The sequence below is a fragment of the Xyrauchen texanus genome, chromosome 11 (assembly GCF_025860055.1).
Source record: "Xyrauchen texanus isolate HMW12.3.18 chromosome 11, RBS_HiC_50CHRs, whole genome shotgun sequence".
Lineage (NCBI taxonomy): Eukaryota > Metazoa > Chordata > Actinopteri > Cypriniformes > Catostomidae > Xyrauchen > Xyrauchen texanus.
Window position 1 is genome coordinate 498,161 of NC_068286.1, and position 20,688 is coordinate 518,848.

General features: G+C 43.2%; 2 protein-coding genes across 2 annotated transcripts; one reads left to right on the forward strand and one right to left on the reverse strand.

Annotated features, from left to right (window-relative positions):
- Positions 1-813: 813 nt before the first annotated feature.
- thumpd1 (THUMP domain containing 1) lies at positions 814-7,907 on the reverse strand. Its single transcript, XM_052137610.1, has 4 exons — positions 7,709-7,907; positions 5,556-5,727; positions 1,469-1,717; positions 814-1,321 (listed from the first exon to the last, which is right to left on the reverse strand). Exons 1-4 carry the CDS (start codon positions 7,898-7,900, stop codon positions 1,038-1,040), a joined length of 897 nt encoding a protein of 298 aa, XP_051993570.1. The 5' UTR covers positions 7,901-7,907; the 3' UTR covers positions 814-1,037.
- Positions 7,908-10,027: 2,120 nt separating this feature from the next.
- parn (poly(A)-specific ribonuclease (deadenylation nuclease)) lies at positions 10,028-18,704 on the forward strand. The gene is made up of 26 exons (XM_052137621.1): positions 10,028-10,113; positions 10,221-10,298; positions 10,381-10,460; positions 10,771-10,838; positions 11,302-11,383; positions 11,469-11,528; positions 11,648-11,811; positions 12,312-12,374; positions 12,538-12,576; positions 12,864-12,906; positions 12,979-13,059; positions 13,142-13,198; positions 13,323-13,400; positions 13,472-13,515; positions 13,969-14,011; positions 14,091-14,166; positions 15,606-15,716; positions 15,800-15,869; positions 15,957-16,012; positions 16,093-16,179; positions 16,261-16,335; positions 16,882-17,047; positions 17,125-17,231; positions 17,363-17,420; positions 17,508-17,629; positions 17,858-18,704. The coding sequence occupies exons 1-26, from the start codon at positions 10,092-10,094 to the stop codon at positions 17,902-17,904; spliced, it is 1,977 nt and encodes a 658-aa protein (XP_051993581.1). The 5' UTR covers positions 10,028-10,091; the 3' UTR covers positions 17,905-18,704.
- The last annotated feature ends 1,984 nt before the right edge of the window (positions 18,705-20,688 follow it).

Sequence of the window (20,688 nt, forward strand, 5' to 3'; positions counted from 1 at the left end):
TCACCCCTCTGAACATGTTATTACAGATATTCTCCTCCATCACCCCTCTGAACATGTTATTACAGATATTCTCCTCCATCACCCCTCTGAACATGTTATTACAGATATTTCAGCAGGTCTGCAGGGATTCACCATCTTCAGATAAACATGATTAAACCAGAAACATTTATGTGTTGATTTCAGAGGGACATTTGTCACAGAACACACCAAACTAAAAAATAATAAAAAACCAGTATATGAAACACTGCTCGCAGAAATCATCTTAAAAACACCAGCCTTAACAAAACATCAAAATATTAAAGTGAAAGATGAAATAACTCACCCAAAATATCAATTCTGTCATCATTTCCTCACCCTCATGCTGTCCCAGATGTGTGACTTTCTTTCTTCTGCAGAACACAAATGAAGATTTAGGAAGAATATTTCAGCTCTGTAGGTCCATACAATGCGAGTGAATGGTGACCAGAACTCAGAAGCTCCATAAAGCACATAAATGCAGCATAAAAGTAATCCATAAGACTCCAGTGGTTTAATCCATGTCTTCAGAAGTGATGTGAGAGGTGTGGGGGAGAAACAGATCAATATTTAAGTCCTTATTTACTATAAATCTACACTTTCACATACTATATCAACACCTATTGGCAGTGAGATTTTATAGTAAAAAAGGACATAAATATTGATCTGTTTCTCCCCCACACCTCTCACATCACTTCTGAAGGCATGGATTAAACCACTGGAGTTTTATAGATTACTTTTATGCTGCATTTATGTGCTTTATGGAGCTTCAAAGCTCTAGTCACCATTCACTTGCATTGTATGGAGCTACAGAGCTGAAATATTCTTCTAAAATCTTAATTTGTGTTGTGCCAAAGAAAGAAAGTCACACATCTGGGATGGCATGAGGATGAGTAAATGATGGGAGCATTTTTATTTTTGGATGAACTGTCACTTTAAGTTTTGTAAAACATCAGATCAAAACACAACAAATAACGACACTGATATCTGCAGAGGTCAGAGTTCATCTCCTCTCAACACGTTCACTGAAGCAACGCCTCTTTCCTCTCCTCTTCAGTCTTCGCCTCAGCGGATTGGTCGTTTCTGTGCTCCTGTGTCTGATTGGCTGTGCTCTTCACTGCTTCCTGTTGTCCTGGGCTCTGATTGGTGGGCTCTCTAGCCACTTCCTGTAGGTTGTACTTGCGGAAGAGCGTGTAGTCCCTGACGACGCTGACGCAGCACACGCTCTTGATTATCTCGATGATGATGGTCAGCTCAGGATTAGTCAGATCCACTTTATTCTGCGGGTTCATCTGAGCCACCAAACCTGAAAGTCATGAACACAGAACAATCATGAGTCACTGATCGTCGGGGGTTACATGTGTAACAGCACAGCCCTCCCGTTCATTCTCGTTTAATACTGTAGGAGCAGCGCGAGCATCTAAAAACTGCACTACCCATCTGATGCTCGTACCAGCGATGGCGTTGATGACATCAAATCTCTTGTTGTGGCTGTTGTTTCGGGCTTTGAAGCAGATCTGGTAGGTGGCGCGCAGCGGCGTTTTGAACCAGCGCTCCAGATACACGCTCATATACTTCTCAATGTCCTCTTGAAACGCTTTACACGTACCGCACACCGGCAACATCCGCAAAATCACACGGGACTTCCTCTTCCTCGTCTGATGGAGGTCTGACAGGATGTGATGAACCAGCTGCTCTGGATCTAACAGAGGGAAATACAGGAAACCATGTTCTCATGTTCTAAACATGTTCTCATGCTGCTCTTGTGATGTTCTCATGTTCTAAACATGTTCTCATGCTGCTCTTGTGATGTTCTCATGTTCTAAACATGTTCTCATGCTGCTCTTGTGATGTTCTCATGTTCTAAACATGTTCTCATGCTGCTCTTGTGATGTTCTCATGTTCTAAACATGTTCTTATGCTGCTCTTGTGATGTTCTCATGTTCTAAACATGTTCTTATGCTGCTCTTGTGATGTTCTCATGCTGCTCTTGTGATGTTCTCATGTTCTAAACATGTTCTCATGCTGCTCTTGTGATGTTCTCATGTTCTAAACATGTTCTTATGCTGCTCTTGTGATGTTCTCATATTCTAAACATGTTCTCATGCTGCTCTTGTGATGTTCTCATGTTCTAAACATGTTCTCATGCTGCTCTTGTGATGTTCTCATGTTCAAACATGTTCTCATGCTGCTCTTGTGATGTTCTCATGTTCTAAACATTTTCTCATGCTGCTCTTGTGATGTTCTCATGTTCTAAACATGTTCTCATGCTGCTCTTGTGATGTTCTCATGTTCTCAACATGTTCTCATGCTGCTCTTGTGATGTTCTCATGTTCTAAACATGTTCTCATGCTGCTCTTGTGATGTTCTCATGTTCTAAACATGTACTCATGCTGCTCTTGTGATGTTCTCATGTTCTAAACATGTTCTCATGCTGCTCTTGTGATGTTCTCATGTTCAAACATGTTCTCATGTTCTAAACATGTTCTCATGCTGCTCTTGTGATGTTCTCATGTTCTAAACATGTTCTCATGCTGCTCTTGTGATGTTCTCATGTTCTAAACATGTTCTCATGCTGCTCTTGTGATGTTCTCATGTTCTAAACATGTTCTCATGCTGCTCTTGTGATGTTCTCATGTTCAAACATGTTCTCATGCTGCTCTTGTGATGTTCTCATGTTCTAAACATGTTCTCATGCTGCTCTTGTGATGTTCTCATGTTCTAAACATGTACTCATGCTGCTCTTGTGATGTTCTCATGTTCTAAACATGTTCTCAAGCTGCTCTTGTGATGTTCTCATGTTCTAAACATGTTCTCATGCTGCTCTTGTGATGTTCTCATGTTCTAAACATGTTCTCATGCTGCTCTTGTGATGTTCTCATGCTGCTCTTGTGATGTTCTCATGTTCTAAACATGTTCTCATGCTGCTCTTGTGATGTTCTCATGTTCTAAACATGTTCTCATGCTGCTCTTGTGATGTTCTCATGTTCTAAACATGTTCTCATGCTGCTCTTGTGATGTTCTCATGTTCTAAACATGTTCTTATGCTGCTCTTGTGATGTTCTCATGTTCTAAACATGTTCTTATGCTGCTCTTGTGATGTTCTCATGCTGCTCTTGTGATGTTCTCATGCTGCTCTTGTGATGTTCTCATGTTCTAAACATGTTCTCATGCTGCTCTTGTGATGTTCTCATGTTCTAAACATGTTCTTATGCTGCTCTTGTGATGTTCTCATGTTCTAAACATGTTCTCATGCTGCTCTTGTGATGTTCTCATGTTCTAAACATGTTCTCATGCTGCTCGTGATGTTCTCATGTTCAAACACGTTCTCATGCTGCTCTTGTGATGTTCTCATGTTCTAAACATTTTCTCATGCTGCTCTTGTGATGTTCTCATGTTCTAAACATGTTCTCATGCTGCTCTTGTGATGTTCTCATGTTCTCAACATGTTCTCATGCTGCTCTTGTGATGTTCTCATGTTCTAAACATGTTCTCATGCTGCTCTTGTGATGTTCTCATGTTCTAAACATGTACTCATGCTGCTCTTGTGATGTTCTCATGTTCTAAACATGTTCTCATGCTGCTCTTGTGATGTTCTCATGTTCTAAACATGTTCTCATGCTGCTCTTGTGATGTTCTCATGTTCAAACATGTTCTCATGCTGCTCTTGTGATGTTCTCATGTTCTAAACATGTTCTCATGCTGCTCTTGTGATGTTCTCATGTTCTAAACATGTTCTCATGCTGCTCTTGTGATGTTCTCATGTTCTAAACATGTTCTCATGCTGCTCTTGTGATGTTCTCATGTTCAAACATGTTCTCATGCTGCTCTTGTGATGTTCTCATGTTCTAAACATGTTCTCATGCTGCTCTTGTGATGTTCTCATGTTCTAAACATGTACTCATGCTGCTCTTGTGATGTTCTCATGTTCTAAACATGTTCTCAAGCTGCTCTTGTGATGTTCTCATGTTCTAAACATGTTCTCATGCTGCTCTTGTGATGTTCTCATGTTCTAAACATGTTCTCATGCTGCTCTTGTGATGTTCTCATGCTGCTCTTGTGATGTTCTCATGTTCTAAACATGTTCTCATGCTGCTCTTGTGATGTTCTCATGTTCTAAACATGTTCTCATGCTGCTCTTGTGATGTTCTCATGTTCTAAACATGTTCTCATGCTGCTCTTGTGATGTTCTCATGTTCAAACATGTTCTCATGCTGCTCTTGTGATGTTCTCATGTTCTAAACATGTTCTCATGCTGCTCTTGTGATGTTCTCATGTTCTAAACATGTTCTCATGCTGCTCTTGTGATGTTCTCATGTTCTAAACATGTTCTCATGCTGCTCTTGTGATGTTCTCATGTTCTAAACATGTTCTCATGCTGCTCTTGTGATGTTCTCATGTTCTAAACATGTTCTCATGCTGCTCTTGTGATGTTCTCATGTTCTAAACATGTTCTCATGCTGCTCTTGTGATGTTCTCATGTTCTAAACATGTTCTCATGCTGCTCTTGTGATGTTCTCATGTTCTAAACATGTTCTCATGCTGCTCTTGTGATGTTCTCATGTTCTAAACATGTTCTCATGCTGCTCTTGTGATGTTCTCATGTTCTAAACATGTTCTCAAGCTGCTCTTGTGATGTTCTCATGTTCTAAACATGTTCTCAAGCTGCTCTTGTGATGTTCTCATGTTCTAAACATGTTCTCATGCTGCTCTTGTGATGTTCTCATGTTCTAAACATGTTCTCATGCTGCTCTTGTGATGTTCTCATGTTCTAAACATGTTCTCATGCTGCTCTTGTGATGTTCTCATGTTCTAAACATGTTCTCATGCTGCTCTTGTGATGTTCTCATGCTGCTCTTGTGATGTTCTCATGTTCTAAACATGTTCTCATGCTGCTCTTGTGATGTTCTCATGCTGCTCTTGTGATGTTCTCATGTTCTAAACATGTTCTTATGCTGCTCTTGTGATGTTCTCATGTTCTAAACATGTTCTTATGCTGCTCTTGTGATGTTCTCATGTTCTAAACATGTTCTCATGCTGCTCTTGTGATGGTCTCATGTTCTAAACATGTTCTCATGCTGCTCTTGTGATGTTCTCATGTTCTAAACATGTTCTCATGCTGCTCTTGTGATGTTCTCATGTTCTAAACATGTTCTTATGCTGCTCTTGTGATGTTCTCATGTTCTAAACATGTTCTCATGCTGCTCTTGTGATGTTCTCATGTTCTAAACATGTTCTCATGCTGCTCTTGTGATGTTCTCATGTTCTAAACATGTTCTCATGCTGCTCTTGTGATGTTCTCATGTTCTAAACATGTTCTCATGCTGCTCTTGTGATGTTCTCATGTTCTAAACATGTTCTCATGCTGCTCTTGTGATGTTCTCATGTTCTAAACATGTTCTCATGCTGCTCTTGTGATGTTCTCATGTTCAAACATGTTCTCATGCTGCTCTTGTGATGTTCTCATGCTGCTCTTGTGATGTTCTCATGTTCTAAACGTGTTCTGATGATATTTGGATGGTGTTGTGATGTTCTCTCACCGACTCCATGAGTTCGTATGAACACGACATTATTGGCTCCACTGTCCATTGCAGTGAACCGCTGCTGCTGCTTCTTCACGGATGTCTGTATTTGAGACACCTCTTTCTTCAGAGCTGCTTCCACATCTTCATCATCCTCTTCCTCACTCACACTGTCGTGAGTATCAGCCGGCTGTTACACACACACAGAGAGAGAGAGACACACACACACACAGAGAGACACACACACACACACACACAGACAGACAGACAGACAGAGAGAGAGACACACACACACACAGAGAGAGAGAGAAAGAGAGAGAGAGACACACACACACACACACACACACAGAGAGAGAGAGAGACACACACACACACACACACAAAGAGAGAGATATGCAGAGGTTAAACTGGGCCGGAGCGCACCGGAGCGCAGCTCCGCCTCCTCAGGTCCACAACACACCCTGCCGGAGCTCAGCTCCGTCTCCTTCAGCACCAAATATTGTTATTCCACTTAAATTATTTTTCATCTCCTGACTCCTGGCAAATACATGGCATATGAGACTGAGTAATTAGCAAGACTACACAGAGACACCCAGGCTACATGGAATTATCAGACGTCATAAATGCATTAATCGCTGGTTCAGCACCCCGCCCACAACCATCAAGGGAAAACTGTCACTAGACAGCGACGTTACCATGGAATCCCGCTAACGGCTAGAGCGATCGAATATAAAAATAGCATGTAGATAGAACATGTTATATAACTAAAGCATGTTAGTTTACATGTTAAATGAACTACTAAATGAAGAATAACATCAGCTGCGTGAGCATCTAAAGTAATATATTGATTTTTAACAGTTTGCATATACTGTAGGTGCACGACAGTGACGCCAGACTGCTCCTGTCTGTACATGAGCCCATTATTATCCCATTTGTTACCTAATATTTATACACATATTACACAGAAGGAAAGGCTCCTCATTACCATGGTTAGGTCAGTGTGCTAGTCTTAAATAATAGTAATAGTAATAATAAATGAATGTATTTATGAAAAATAAATACTAGCTGAAACACATCTTGAAACTTTAAACTGCCACTGTTGAGGTCTAATAAATTTTACCTTTAGATTATTTCATTTGAAACTGAAATATTTTGTCAAAATATAACAGTTACTTTTACTGTAAAATCCTGAAACAAATTTGTAAAGGTGATGTGTGTAATTATTAATATTTGTAACTATTTTGGTAAAGGGGCCACATCGGGTTTTAAGTAGTGCATGGGGGGGCCACATTGTAATGCTTTTGAGATACAATGTTCTGCATTGATTTGGTTTTTGTAACTTTTAAGCCCAGAAATAGTTGTGTACTCAATTTTCTGAAGTGTATCTGTGACTAATGGGACTATTCTGCAATTGCCTAAAGTATTATATTGCTCTACAAAGATAGATACTTTTCTATCAGGCATTACAAAACTCAATAAAGGTGGAGATTATCATTTTTTTTCCAACTCTACTTCCCTGTTAATTTGTTATTCAGTTTTACTAATAATAATAAAAAAAAAAAACTTTATTGAACGTTTAATGTTTCTCGCAAAGCGGGCGAGTTTACTCTTTTTTTTCTTTACCCGTTTACATGCTAAAAGTGTCCTGATGCGTTTCTCCTCGATGGTTTTCAACACTCAACAGAATAACACAGGCTGCATGAATATGATAAATAATTACTGCAAGAGTTACATTAACATACAGGTGCGAAGGGACTTCAACGTTTCTAAATTGTACAAATAAAAAATACATTTAGCTACATATTCGTCTCTGGCTTGCAATATTTTCAAACATGTTCCTTTCATACATTTTACGAGGGTGAAATCCGTTGCCTGCCTGTTAACATTCAAGATAAAAAATAATAATAAAATAAGTGAACTGTAAAGTATTTGTCTTTGTTTGAATAACTACTCAACCCTACCTTACACATTAATACTGGAAAAAGAGCCCCATTGGTGTAAAAACCCTAAGTCATTTTACGGCGGGATTTTGAATGATGACCATTCACCGTAAATAAGGGCTCCCCCTCCCTACAAAAGCCAATTTAACCACTGGAGATATGAATGTATTATAAAGGTCAGCAGCACACTACACTATCTCCACACTGAAGTACACACTACTCAGTGTTCACCTGTTCAGGACCGTAGAGCACCTCCGCGTACTCGTTGAGCAGACTGAAGGCTTCGCTCGTGCACTTCCGCTCGTCCATGTTGCAGGTGATGATAACACCCTGCGCACCCACCTCCAGCTCGCGCGCGCGCTTCAATCTCTTGTGCGTGTGCCCGCAGAAGTGTTTCCTACTCCTCTTGCGTGCTTCAGACATCACTGTGATTAATTAAACACAAACACACTTCTGATGAATCAAGGCGCTTCAGACTCGCGTGCGTCTGTTCCACTGCAGCTCACGCTTCAAAATGTCTGCAGCACGTGGGATACAGGGTGGCGTTTGGGACATTTGTTTTATGAAACGCGTTTCTCGTAGTTGGAGACGCTTCAGTGTGATTGGAGAAAAATATACGTTTCACAGAGAAAGATGTATAAACTGTCTCAACTTTATATAAATATAAAAGGGAGAGGAAAACAATTTTGTTCTTCATTACCAATGGGAAAACTATTATAGTCTATATACAGTGTAAAATACAACATATGTCTCCTATACCTTTATTTTGTTATTTATAGAATAGCTATAAGTTTGATCTGTTTTGTTTTTTCTCATAGATAATAATGATTCTGTGAGTTGATATTATGTGGGATATTAAAGTTTTTTAATTTGTTAATGTGGGTTTTGAAGACAGTAATTATTTTATCTTACTGTAGATATTTTATTTTTATTCTTGTACTGTATGTATATATATATATGTGTGTGTGTGTGTGTGTGTGTGTGTGTGTGTGTGTGTGTGTGTGTGTGTATGAGTTATTTTCTTTGTTCCCAAAGTACATGATAAAATATATTGTTTGTTAGTGAATACTGGAGCAACATAATGTAGTAAACATAAATATATTAAACTTGTGTTTTGACTTTGTAGGGCAGTATTGTGATGTAATGAGATATAATAAGATATTATAGGAGCTATAGTGTTTGTCACCTTATGAAAATATTCTGATAAAGCAACAACATTTAAAGACATCATTATTCACAATAAACACTTCATCAAGTGACATACCAATATTCGGTTTATATAATCATTCATTTCATTGTGTGAGTTACAATGTTAGTTCAGGAAACAGTGTTTATCATGTTTTCAAACACTTTCACTCATTCAACAGTTACTAAAAACATTGATTTAATCACCCTGAACAAAACTGACAATCACAAACAATGTCTCAGAATATATGTGATCGCTTCAGATAATCAACATTTTAAAGCTGTAAAAAAGTTTTACTCCTAAAGAAATGAATAATATTTTTTGTAATATATGTATAAAATCATGAGCAATCATATTAAAATGAAGACTCTAGTCATATCAGTAACCTTCTAAAAGCTGTTTTATTCTACATTGGGCAGGGGTGCTCTCATGGGGGCGGGCGGCCATGTTATGATCACATGACCAATCAAATACTACTCACTTAATCTCAGTAACCATCCTGTTATTTCACACTTTCACTCATGGATTAAAGTAATTATGGCTGATTGTGAATAGCACATATCTACAATCGATAATCGTTTAATAAGATGTCTTATCATCTTTTCTATTGTTCTTTAATGAATGTAAAGATTCAGAAAACATTCACAACTTAAAGTCATTGTAGAAAAGTCTAAATTTGGCACATTTGACATACACTTTGCTTTGAATATGTGATATTTCCTAAACAAAGCAAAACATTTGATTGTGTTGTCAATCTCCAATAAACCGCTATCCCATTGAATCAGTTATTTGAATAATTTTGTGAAAGATCTCAAAAACAATTAAAGAGATTTGAGACAAAATGATTTTGTATGTCTACATTAAAAAAATAAGTGTAAGATTGTTTCTGCTTCCTCTTTGCAGAAACAACATAATGGTGAAAGATCACCCTTAAATTTGCTTAAAAAAGGCATTGCAGGTAGAAACTTCCACATCTATTAAAGATTAGAAACACGCACTATTACTCCCATCGAGAGTGTTTCCCGCCTTACCAACGACCGTTATTTGTTTGTCTAAACAGCACTCATTTCAATCAACACGCCGATGACGCTGTCACGTTACATCTGTTCCTTTTCTCAGCGCTCTTCAGAATTAAACAATCAGAGTTTAGCGTTGTGTATTTAAGTATGCCACACAGATTCATAAAGAGGATTTATATTATTCCATTGATATATCAGTTATCTACACATGGAATTAATATATTTAATATATAGTTTTAATGAGACTATACAGGTTTGTGTTCTCCCTTGCTGAAGGATCCCTGTCGGTACCGACAATCCCTATGGGAGGAACTATATGAGTGACGTTTCACGGTAAGCGGAAGTGTGTGTGACAGTGTTTCCGGCGGCGGGGATTAAAGCTTTCGGCGTGTGTGTGTCATTGTTTTATATGATGGAAGTCACGAGACAGAGTAAGACAAAACAATTAACAAATACACACAGACTGTGCGTGTTTCTGTGGCGGTGTGTGTGTCCGCGAGTGTTATTGTGTACACTGAGCGCTAATGTGTTTGTGCAGATTTTAAGGAGGTTCTTCCAGAGGTGAGTGTTGCTGTACAGGAGGCGGATTTCATCTCTATAGACGGAGAATTCACAGGTCAGTGTTTAAATATCATTCATGGATGTGTTAAACTGTATTAATACACAATGTATTGATAATTGTGTGTGTTGTTGTTTAGGAATCAGTGATGGACCGTCAGTCAGTGCTCTGACCAATGGACTCGACACACCTGAAGAGAGATACTGCAAACTCAGGAAGGTACACACACACACACACACACACACACACACACACACACACACACACACACACACACTACACTCACGTACATACACTCACATGCACACAAACATCAAATACATATGCACACACACACACACAATTGACCGTGTGCATTGGTATGGGATGAGTGATACTGCATGAGTGTATGTATTAGTGTTTTCCCTTCAGAATAATGCTCCCTTTGTGATGATGATGTGAGTCTCCTGACGAGCCACACAATATTACGTCAGTGTGGTCAATGAGAGTAGTTTGACCTGTGACCTGATGCTGTTTTGATGTTCTGCAGCACTCCATGAACTTCCTGCTTTTCCAGTTTGGCATCTGCACCTTCAGATACGACCACAACAAATCCACGTGAGCGCAACACTAATCATACATCAGATCCCACACTGCTGTCTTTAATATTAACCAAACCAGAGATGATATTTGACGAGCATGTTTATGAGAGCAAGAGAAAGCTGATAACCTATTAATCAGCTGAAGTTTTTAAAATCAACTTATGAAATGTTAAATTAAACTTCTTACTGTGACAGTCACAGCGGCTCCAAGAGTCTCATTTAGAAATCTATCAGTAAACGTCGTCTTTTATCATCGACCTCTAATATGAGCCGGAACATTTCACCAAAAATCACTCCTTATTTCCTCACCCTCGTGTCGTTCTAAACCTGATCGACTTTAGATCACAAAAGGAGATGTTGGATAGAATCACAGTGACTATTCACTTACATTATAAATAAATATGTGAATTGTTTAGTAACCATTGACATCTCCTTAAATTCAATGTATATCATGTGCATACACTCTTTCTGATTTACAGATATGTCACAAAAGCATTCAACTTTTATGTCTTCCCTAAACCCTTCAACCGCACGTCTCCAGATATTAAATTCATCTGTCAGGTGAGAAACTGTAATTAGCACTGATCTGGTCACTGTAGATGTCCGCTGTTGGAACAGTAATGTTTACTTGATGTGTCCTCCTCAGAGCTCCAGCATTGACTTCCTGGCCAGTCAGGGATTCGACTTCAACAAAGTCTTCCGCAGCGTGTGTGTGTGTGTGTGTGTGTGTGTGTGTGTGTCTGTCTGTCTGTCTGTCTACAGGTAAATGTGAGCGTATGTGTGGTGTGACTTTGACTGACAGCTGTCACTGCTGTGGTTGCCGTAGGGATTCCGTATCTGACCCAGGAGGAGGAGTCTCAGCTGAGGGAGCAGTATGAGGAGAGACGGAGTCAGATCAATGGCTCGGGACCGCCCACTTACACGCCCACATCCAGCACGAGCGTCCAGCACATACCTGAAGAGCAGAGAGAGTTTATAAAGCTGGTGGAGTGAGTCTCTCACACTTTATCAGGGAGTTGATTCTGATTTAGTGAAATATAATTCAGATTTGTAGATATTGTAGGAGATATAAAGCCAGAGACGATACACTGCTACTCCTAATATTGTGATCTGTAAAATGTAGTTGCATTAGTGTTGACACTTGAGATATTTGGTTTTATGCCCTTGAGGAAATTGTTTGATTCATAATAGATTAACAAAGTCAGACCAGATTGAACTGAGTTTTTAATAGATATTTGAAAATGTTTAAGCGCTATAGCTTCAGGTACATTTGAATGTTAGCCGTGGTGTTACATCACACACACACACACACACACACACACTGAGATGTGTAATCCCGGTTTGATTATTCACACTTTATTGCCATACGGGATATGAACTGGAATCATCGAGGATTTGTTTAATGACCTACAGTCCCATCTGTACTTACTGCACAAACATTGATATTTCTACAGTGGACATGTGTGTGTGTGTGTGTGTGTGTGTGTAGGAAGAAGGTTGAAGATCTTTTGAAGAATTCGGAGAAATCTCTGGACCTGGAGCCGTGCACGGGGTGAGACACTCATTTAACGGTCTCCTTTCTGTGTCTGATTAGTGGTTTAAGCTATGAATCATTGATATGATTGTGTTCTGTATAATGTGTGTAGTATTCCAGTGAAAGTGCAGTTTTGTGTGAGTGTGTGATGGAGATCCAGCACTCAATATGTGTGTTTCAGTTTTCAGAGGAAACTCATCTATCAGACCCTCAACTCGAAGTAAGTGTGTGTGAGATTACACAACATGCATCACTACATCAGTGTGTTGATGAAGCGCATAAACAAACTGGCACACGATTCTTGCATTTAAACACGAGCGCAATATTTCAAGCAGAATTGTCCGTTGTTTTATTGTATTAACTGCGCTTCAAATGTGATGCGGTCACGTGTTTTTATGTAGTTTCAGTGATTCAATCACATGTATTTAGAGCTGAATTCATGTGATCGGATCTCTCGAAACGCATGTTAATACCAGCTGTAAACAAGGATTTATTGTTTGTGTCCAGATATTCTAAAGGACTTCACGTGGAGACACTGGAGACAGACAAGGTACAAACACACTTATTACTCTTCCACACACTTATCGGTCTGTAACTGTGTCCTTATCCGTGTATGTTGCAGAAGGAGCGTTTCATTCAGATCAGTAAAGTAGATGATGAGGAGAGGAAGAGCAGAGAACAACAGAAACAACAGCGAGAACAGGTGCGCGCGCACACACACACACACTGCTCTACAGATGATAGACTGTCATATCTGACACACTTCATGTTGTGTATGTCGACAGGAAGAGCTGAATGATGCAGTGGGATTCTCCAGGGTGATTCGTGTCATCTCAAAGTCTGTAAGTCACTCAAACCGCTGCTCAACTGTGTGTGTGTGTGTGTGTGTGTGTGTGTTCACAAATATCTGTACATGTGGAAGAACCTGCTCAACTCTTTTTGGGTGAACTGTCCCTTTAATCTCAGGGTAAACTGGTTGTTGGACACAACATGTTGCTGGACGTGATGCACACTATCCATCAGTTCAGCGGGCCGCTGCCGGAGGTAACCATGGAGACAGTGGAGTGTTGTGTGATTGTTGTAGTTACAGTGTGATCAGCTGTGTGTGTTTACAGGAGCTGGATGACTTTAAGGATGTGGCGATGTCGGTGTTTCCCAGGTGAAGTCTGATGAATGACACATGATCACATGACTCCTCTGGTCTTTATGTATGGAGCCAGAAATGTGTGAATCTGAAATATAGACTTTTGAATTATAAGTGTGATTTTGCCAAAGAAACTGTAATTAGTGTTCTGAATTTCTTCTTCATCTTGAATTTCTGTATTTTTTTAAAATGGGATTTTTACAGTGTAAGAATTCAGAACCAAAAATGTGCTGTTTGGAAATACACATTTATAAAATTGTGCCATAAACTATTCAATGTGGTTCAATATGAAATGTCCAGGATTGGAGTTTAAAAAATTCAAATTCAAACCTATTTAAAATACAACGTAATATTACATTTGGCAAAATCACACTTCTAATTCAGATTCAAAGTCTATATTTCAGATTTACACATTTCTAATTTTGTCATATTTCTGCTGCCTCATGTTCAGTGTTTGTGTGTTTACAGACTGTTAGACACGAAACTGATGGCGTCCACACAGCCGTTTAAAGTGAGTCACGACTGCAGTTTAATAATCATCATGATCCAGCGGCTGTAATCTGATGAATTGATCTTGATTTGTGTGACAGGAGATCATTCACAACACATCTCTGGCTGAACTACACAAACAGCTGAGAGGGAAACCCTTCAAATCACCTGCAACAGGTACTGATATGCCCAACACGTCACACTGCTGCCCCGGCACGCCCCGCACGTCACACTGCTGCCCCGGCACGCCCCGCACGTCACACTGCTGCCCCGGCACGCCCCGCACGTCACACTGCTGCCCCGGCACGCCCCGCACGTCACACTGCTGCCCCGGCACGCCCCGCACGTCACACTGCTGCCCCGGCACGCCCCGCACGTCACACTGCTGCCCCGGCACGCCCCGCACGTCACACTGCTGCCCCGGCACGCCCCGCTCCTGACACGTCACACTGCTGCCCGGCACGCCCGCTCCTGACACGTCACACTGCTGCCCCGCACGCCCCGCTCCTGACACGCCACACTGCTGCCCCGGCACGCCCCGCTCCTGACACGCCACACTGCTGCCCGGCACGCCCCGCTCCTGACACGTCACACTGCTGCCCCGGCACGCCCCGCTCCTGACACGTCACACTGCTGCCCCGGCACGCCCCGCACGTCACACTGCTGCCCCGGCACGCCCCGCACGTCACACTGCTGCCCCGGCACGCCCCGCACGTCACACTGCTGCCCCGACACGCCCCGCTCCTGACACGTCACACTGCTGCCCCGGCACGCCCCGCTCCTGACACGTCACACTGCTGCCCCGGCACGCCCGCTCCTGACACGTCACACTGCTGCCCCGGCACGCCCCGCTCCTGACACGTCACACTGCTGCCCCGGCACGCCCCGCTCCTGACACGTCACACTGCTGCCCCGACACGCCCCGCTCCTGACACGTCACACTGCTGCCCCGACACGACCCGCTCCTGACACGTCACACTCCTGCCCCGACACAACCCGCACGTCACACTCCTGCCCTGACACGACCCGCTCCTGACACGTCACACTGCTGCCCCGGCACGCCCCGCACGTCACACTGCTGCCCCGGCACGCCCCGCACGTCACACTGCTGCCCCGGCACGCCCCGCACGTCACACTGCTGCCCCGACACGCCCCGCTCCTGACACGTCACACTGCTGCCCCGGCACGCCCCGCTCCTGACACGTCACACTGCTGCCCCGGCACGCCCCGCTCCTGACACGTCACACTGCTGCCCCGGCACGCCCCGCTCCTGACACGTCACACTGCTGCCCAGACACGCCCGCTCCTGACACGTCACACTGCTGCCCCGACACGACCCGCTCCTGACACGTCACACTCCTGCCCCGACACAACCCGCACGTCACACTCCTGCCCTGACACGACCCGCTCCTGACACGTCACACTCCTGCCCCGACACGACCCACTCCTGACACGTCACACTGCTGCCCCGACACGACCCACTCCTGACACGTCACACTGCTGCCCCGACACGACCCACTCCTGGCACGTCACACTCCTGCCCTGACACAACCCGCACGTCACACTGCTGCACCAACACGAGCGACTCGAGTGACTTTATTTGTATGTGTGTTCAGAGTGCCCCGAAGGCTTTCAGAGTTACGACACATCCACAGAACAGCTTCATGAAGCAGGTTATGATGCGTACATCACTGGCCTGTGTTTCATCTCCATGGCAAACTTCCTGGGTGAGTGTGTGTGTGTGTGCATATGAGGCAGTGTTTTGTGTGTGTGTGTGGCTGTTTTTCATGTATATTTTATTTTCTCTCAGGTACTTTTCTTACTCCTCCAACGAGTTACATCTCCGCTTGCTCCAAACTCCTCGAGCCCTTCTACAACAAGTGAGACAAGCGAACACGCGCACACACACAGAGTACTGTTTGTATCGGTGTGTCCCATGTGAGTTGATATGCATATGTGTGTTCTAGATTGTTCCTGATGAGGGTGATTGACATTCCCTACCTGAACATGAGTGGACCCGACTGTAAGACACATACCCACACGATGCATGTACATGCAGGAAACATTAATATCTTCACACCTTTCTCTGTCTGTGTGTTTCAGTGCAGCCCAAGAGAGATCACGTTCTGTACGTCACATTCCCTAAAGAATGGAAAACGAGTGACCTGTACCAACTCTTCAGCGCCTTCGGTAACATTCACACTCTCAATGTTTCCCCGACCCACTGGCTCACCTGTCTGTCTGGTGAACTGAGTTTGTGTTCTGTCTCAGGTAACATCCAGGTGTCGTGGATTGATGACACGTCAGCCTTTGTTTGTCTCAGCCAGACAGAACAAGTCCAGATAGGTACCACATCCAGAACTGCTTAACTAACCACAGTACCCTACTGATCACATTCACTGCCCCACTGACTGCATTATTTTGTGTTTACGACCACATTTAATAGCCCACTGACTCTGATTTTTAGAATCATATAATGAACCACATTACCCATGCGACCACTTTCAGTACTTTCAACAATATGAAGTGCCCTACTGACCGTGTTCAGTACTTGCGACCGCATTTAGTACCTTAATGACTGCAGTCAGTACTTGCAACCACATTTAGTACCCTACTGACTCCAGTCAGTACTTGCGACCGCATTTAGAATGCTAGTGATGGCATTTAGTATCCTACTGACTCCAGTCAGTACTTGCGACCGCATTTAGAATGCTAGTGATGGCATTTAGTACCCTACTGACTCCAGTCAGTACTTGCGACTGCAGTTAGTACCCTACTGACTGCAGTAAGTATTCTACTGATGGCATTTATTACCCTGGTGCATTTCATACATGAAACCACATTTCGTACTCTACTGACCTGTGAATTAATGACACATGTGTGTTTTCGCAGCCATGAACACTAGTCGTTACGCTGAGAGTTACCGTATCCAGACATACGCTGAGTATTTACAGTCCAAACAGAAGAACACACATACTAACAGGAAGTGGGCTAATGACGGGTGGGCAGATACTTCCTACGGTGCTGCTGCCATGACGACCACCTCTAGCTTCAGCCGGTGAGTGAATCCTTTAGACCCAGATCACCACATAAAACAGGGTTATATTGGTGTGTGTGATGTTTTGTGTGTTGTAGGTTACAGGCAGTGAAGAGGAGCATCAGTCCGTCTGTAGATGATCAGAACTGTAATGCTGACAGCAGCTGGAGCGACTACAGCAACAAAAAGAAGATGAAAATAGAAGGTGAACTACTTCCTTTGTTCACACAGATTTCATCTGAAGTGGTAAAAGGTTTCTTTATATTAAAGGAGTATTCTGGATTTTTTTTTACAACAAAATATTGTTTTGTTTTTTTTATTTCTCGTTCTCTGCAGGTGTCGAAGGGTGTTCACAATCATACACTGAAGCGACAGGCAATTGGCTGGGACTCCAGTAAGTGCCCCGCCCCCTCTTCAACCATTGGCCCTAATGATCAGGTGATGTAATGGCTCAATCTGATTGGCGCTCTTGTTTATTCAGGCCAGATGAAGGCGGGACACCTGTGAGCCCACTTCAGGAAGAGGCGGAGCCCGAGGACTTGTCAGCCAATCAGAGTCAAGGCAAAAGGAGTAACAAGAAGCACAAGAAGAGGAAGTCAGATGGTGAGTGTTCATGTATCAGTGTGTCCTGATGAAAGAGAGAGAGTTTCAGGCCAGTTAACACCAATATCACTCGCCCAATCTGGGCAAGTTATCCAGCTGATTGACTTAATGAGGATTTATTGAAATTCAGCATTTAACATAAAATATTTTTTTTACATTGACGTATATTTTACTGAGATTTATTCCATAGTGTCTCACGAACACGATTGTTTGTTTCGTGTCTCGCAGCTTCTGAAACGCCGCCGGCGCTCTTCGATGTTCCTCAGGTTTGGTAGCGAGAACAGCCAATTAAAACACTCTCTCAGTCCAGGTGTAATCAACAGCCAATCAGAAGACTGCACTTCTAAATGTGTCACAGCAGCTCGATGTGCCGTCTGTGACCTCCCGTGACCTCTCCTCACGTGTGTGGGGCTGAAGTTCACTAAGCCACTTCCTGTGTGTGTGTATTTTAACACCCATGTTTCCCTCGTTTTAAGTGTGTATCGTCAGTGAGGTGTTTCGTGTCCTGCAGGTGAATTTTATACCTCATGAGGGCCGTTCTGTCTTTATTTCTGATTAACCATGAGAAAAAGTGTCAAAGAATGTTTAACGCTATGAGGAATGTGAATGTTGTATTTTGTACGGTGAAATGTTCCCTTTTCCAGGGGAGATCAAATTAAAGAATCTTTCTTAGTACGTCTGTTTCATTTTCCATCATGAGCGACGGGTTCAGGGGTCCCACACTTCTGTCAAATTACATGACTTCACCACCAGCAAACGTTAAAAATCATGTTCCGATTCATTAATGAATCATTCAGCGCTGTGAACGAACTGAAAATAAAGTTCTTCTGTTCACGAGCTCTAGAGAGGACCTTTCTGATATTTAAGATTTTCCTGAACCGTTTGAATCTTCTGCTTTGAGTCGTCACTAATCAACTGTATCCATAGATTTGTTACAATAATATATTAAAGCATTTAATGTCACTGTACATCTAACTCAAGGTAAACGGGTTGTGCGGGAAAGCTGAAATATTGAGTTAATCCTCTGGAGTCGATGATCACGCATGGATTAATTTAAAATACTCCGTCATGGTCACTCAGATTAGAGGAAGACAAAATTCAGCCATGCAAATTATAAAATACTCAAGTAATGCTGAACAATCAGTCTCAAATTTGAAATCGCTATATGACTTGATGCGCTGCGTGTGATTGTGCTCACACATGCAGTGTTTTTTCGTCTCGGAGTGGCTCATTTCACTGCTGCTGCTGCTCCTCACAGACTCATTTCACTGCTGCTGCTGCTCCTCACAGACTCATTTCGCTGCTGCTGCTCCTCACAAACTCATTTCACTGCTGCTGCTGCTCCTCACAGACTCATTTCGCTGCTGCTGCTCCTCACAAACTCATTTCACTGCTGCTGCTGCTCCTCACTCATTTTGCTGCTGCTGCTCCTCACAGACTCATTTCACTGCTGCTGCTGCTCCTCACAGACTCATTTCGCTGCTGCTGCTCCTCACAAACTCATTTCACTGCTGCTGCTGCTCCTCACTCATTTTGCTGCTGCTGCTCCTCACAGACTCATTTCACTGCTGCTGCTGCTCCTCAGACTCATTTCACTGCTGCTGCTGCTCCTCACTCATTTTGCTGCTGCTGCTCCTCACAAACTCATTTCGCTGCTGCTGCTCCTCACAAACTCATTTCACTGCTGCTGCTGCTCCTCAGACTCATTTCACTGCTGCTGCTGCTCCTCAGACTCATTTCGCTGCTGCTGCTCCTCACAGACTCATTTCGCTGCTTCTGCTCCTCACAGACTCATTCCACTGCTGCTGCTGCTCCTCAGACTCATTTCGCTGCTGCTGCTCCTCACAAACTCATTTTGCTGCTGCACCTCACATACTCATTTCACTGCTGCTGCTCCTCAGAAACTCATTTCACTGCTGCTGCTGCTCCTCAGAAACTCATTTCACTGCTGCTGCTGCTCCTCACAGACTCATTTCACTGCTGCTGCTCCTCAGAAACTCATTTCACTGCTGCTGCTCCTCAGAAACTCATTTCACTGCTGCTGCTGCTCCTCCTCACAGACTCATTTCACTGCTGCTGCTCCTCCTCACAAACTCATTTCACTGCTGCTGCTCCTCACAGACTCATTTCACTGCTCCTCCTCCACAGACTCATTTCACTGCTGCTGCTCCTCACAGACTCATTTCACTACTGCTGCTCCTCACAGACTCATTTCACTGCTCCTCCTCCACAGACTCATTTCACTGCTGCTGCTCCTCACAGACTCATTTCACTGCTGCTGCTCCTCACAGACTCATTTCACTGCTGCTGCTCCTCACAGACTCATTTCACTGCTGCTGCTGCTCCTCCACAAACTCATTTCACTGCTGCTGCTCCTCAAACTCATTTCACTGCTGCTGCTCCTCCTCTACAAACTCATTTCACTGCTGCTGCTCCTCCTCTACAAACTCATTTCACTGCTGCTGCTGCTGCTCCTCACAGACTCATTTCACTGCTGCTGCTGCTCCTCACAGACTCATTTCACTGCTGCTGCTGCTCCTCCACAAACTCATTTCACTGCTGCTGCTCCTCCTCCACAAACTCATTTCACTGCTGCTGCTGCTCCTCCACAAACTCATTCCTCACAGACTCATTTCACTGCTGCTGCTCCTCCTCCACAAACTCATTTCACTGCTGCTGCTGCTCCTCCACAAACTCATTTCACTGCTGCTCCTCACAGACTCATTTCACTGCTGCTGCTCCTCACAGACTCATTTCACTGCTGCTGCTCCTCCTCACAGACTCATTTCACTGCTGCTGCTCCTCCTCTACAAACTCATTTCACTGCTGCTCCTCACAGACTCATTTCACTGCTGCTGCTCCTCACAGACTCATTTCACTGCTGCTGCTCCTCCTCACAGACTCATTTCACTGCTGCTGCTCCTCCTCTACAAACTCATTTCACTGCTGCTCCTCACAGACTCATTTCACTGCTGCTGCTCCTCACAGACTCATTTCACTGCTGCTGCTCCTCCTCACAGACTCATTTCACTGCTGCTGCTCCTCCTCCACAAACTCAT

Excerpts from the sequence above, each read along its gene's own strand:
- thumpd1 (XM_052137610.1), bottom strand. The coding sequence starts at position 7,900 with ATGTCTGAAGCACGCAAGAGGAGTAGGAAACACTTCTGCGGGCACACG. Across the intron at positions 5,728-7,708 it reads TGCTCTACGGTCCTGAACAG|CCGGCTGATACTCACGACAG; the intron begins GTGAACACTGAG and ends TGTGTGTAACAG. Across the intron at positions 1,322-1,468 it reads TGTCATCAACGCCATCGCTG|GTTTGGTGGCTCAGATGAAC; the intron begins GTACGAGCATCA and ends CATGACTTTCAG.
- parn (XM_052137621.1), top strand. The coding sequence starts at position 10,092 with ATGATGGAAGTCACGAGACAGA. Across the intron at positions 13,199-13,322 it reads TTCGTGTCATCTCAAAGTCT|GGTAAACTGGTTGTTGGACA; the intron begins GTAAGTCACTCA and ends CTTTAATCTCAG. Across the intron at positions 16,013-16,092 it reads GAACATGAGTGGACCCGACT|TGCAGCCCAAGAGAGATCAC; the intron begins GTAAGACACATA and ends TGTGTGTTTCAG.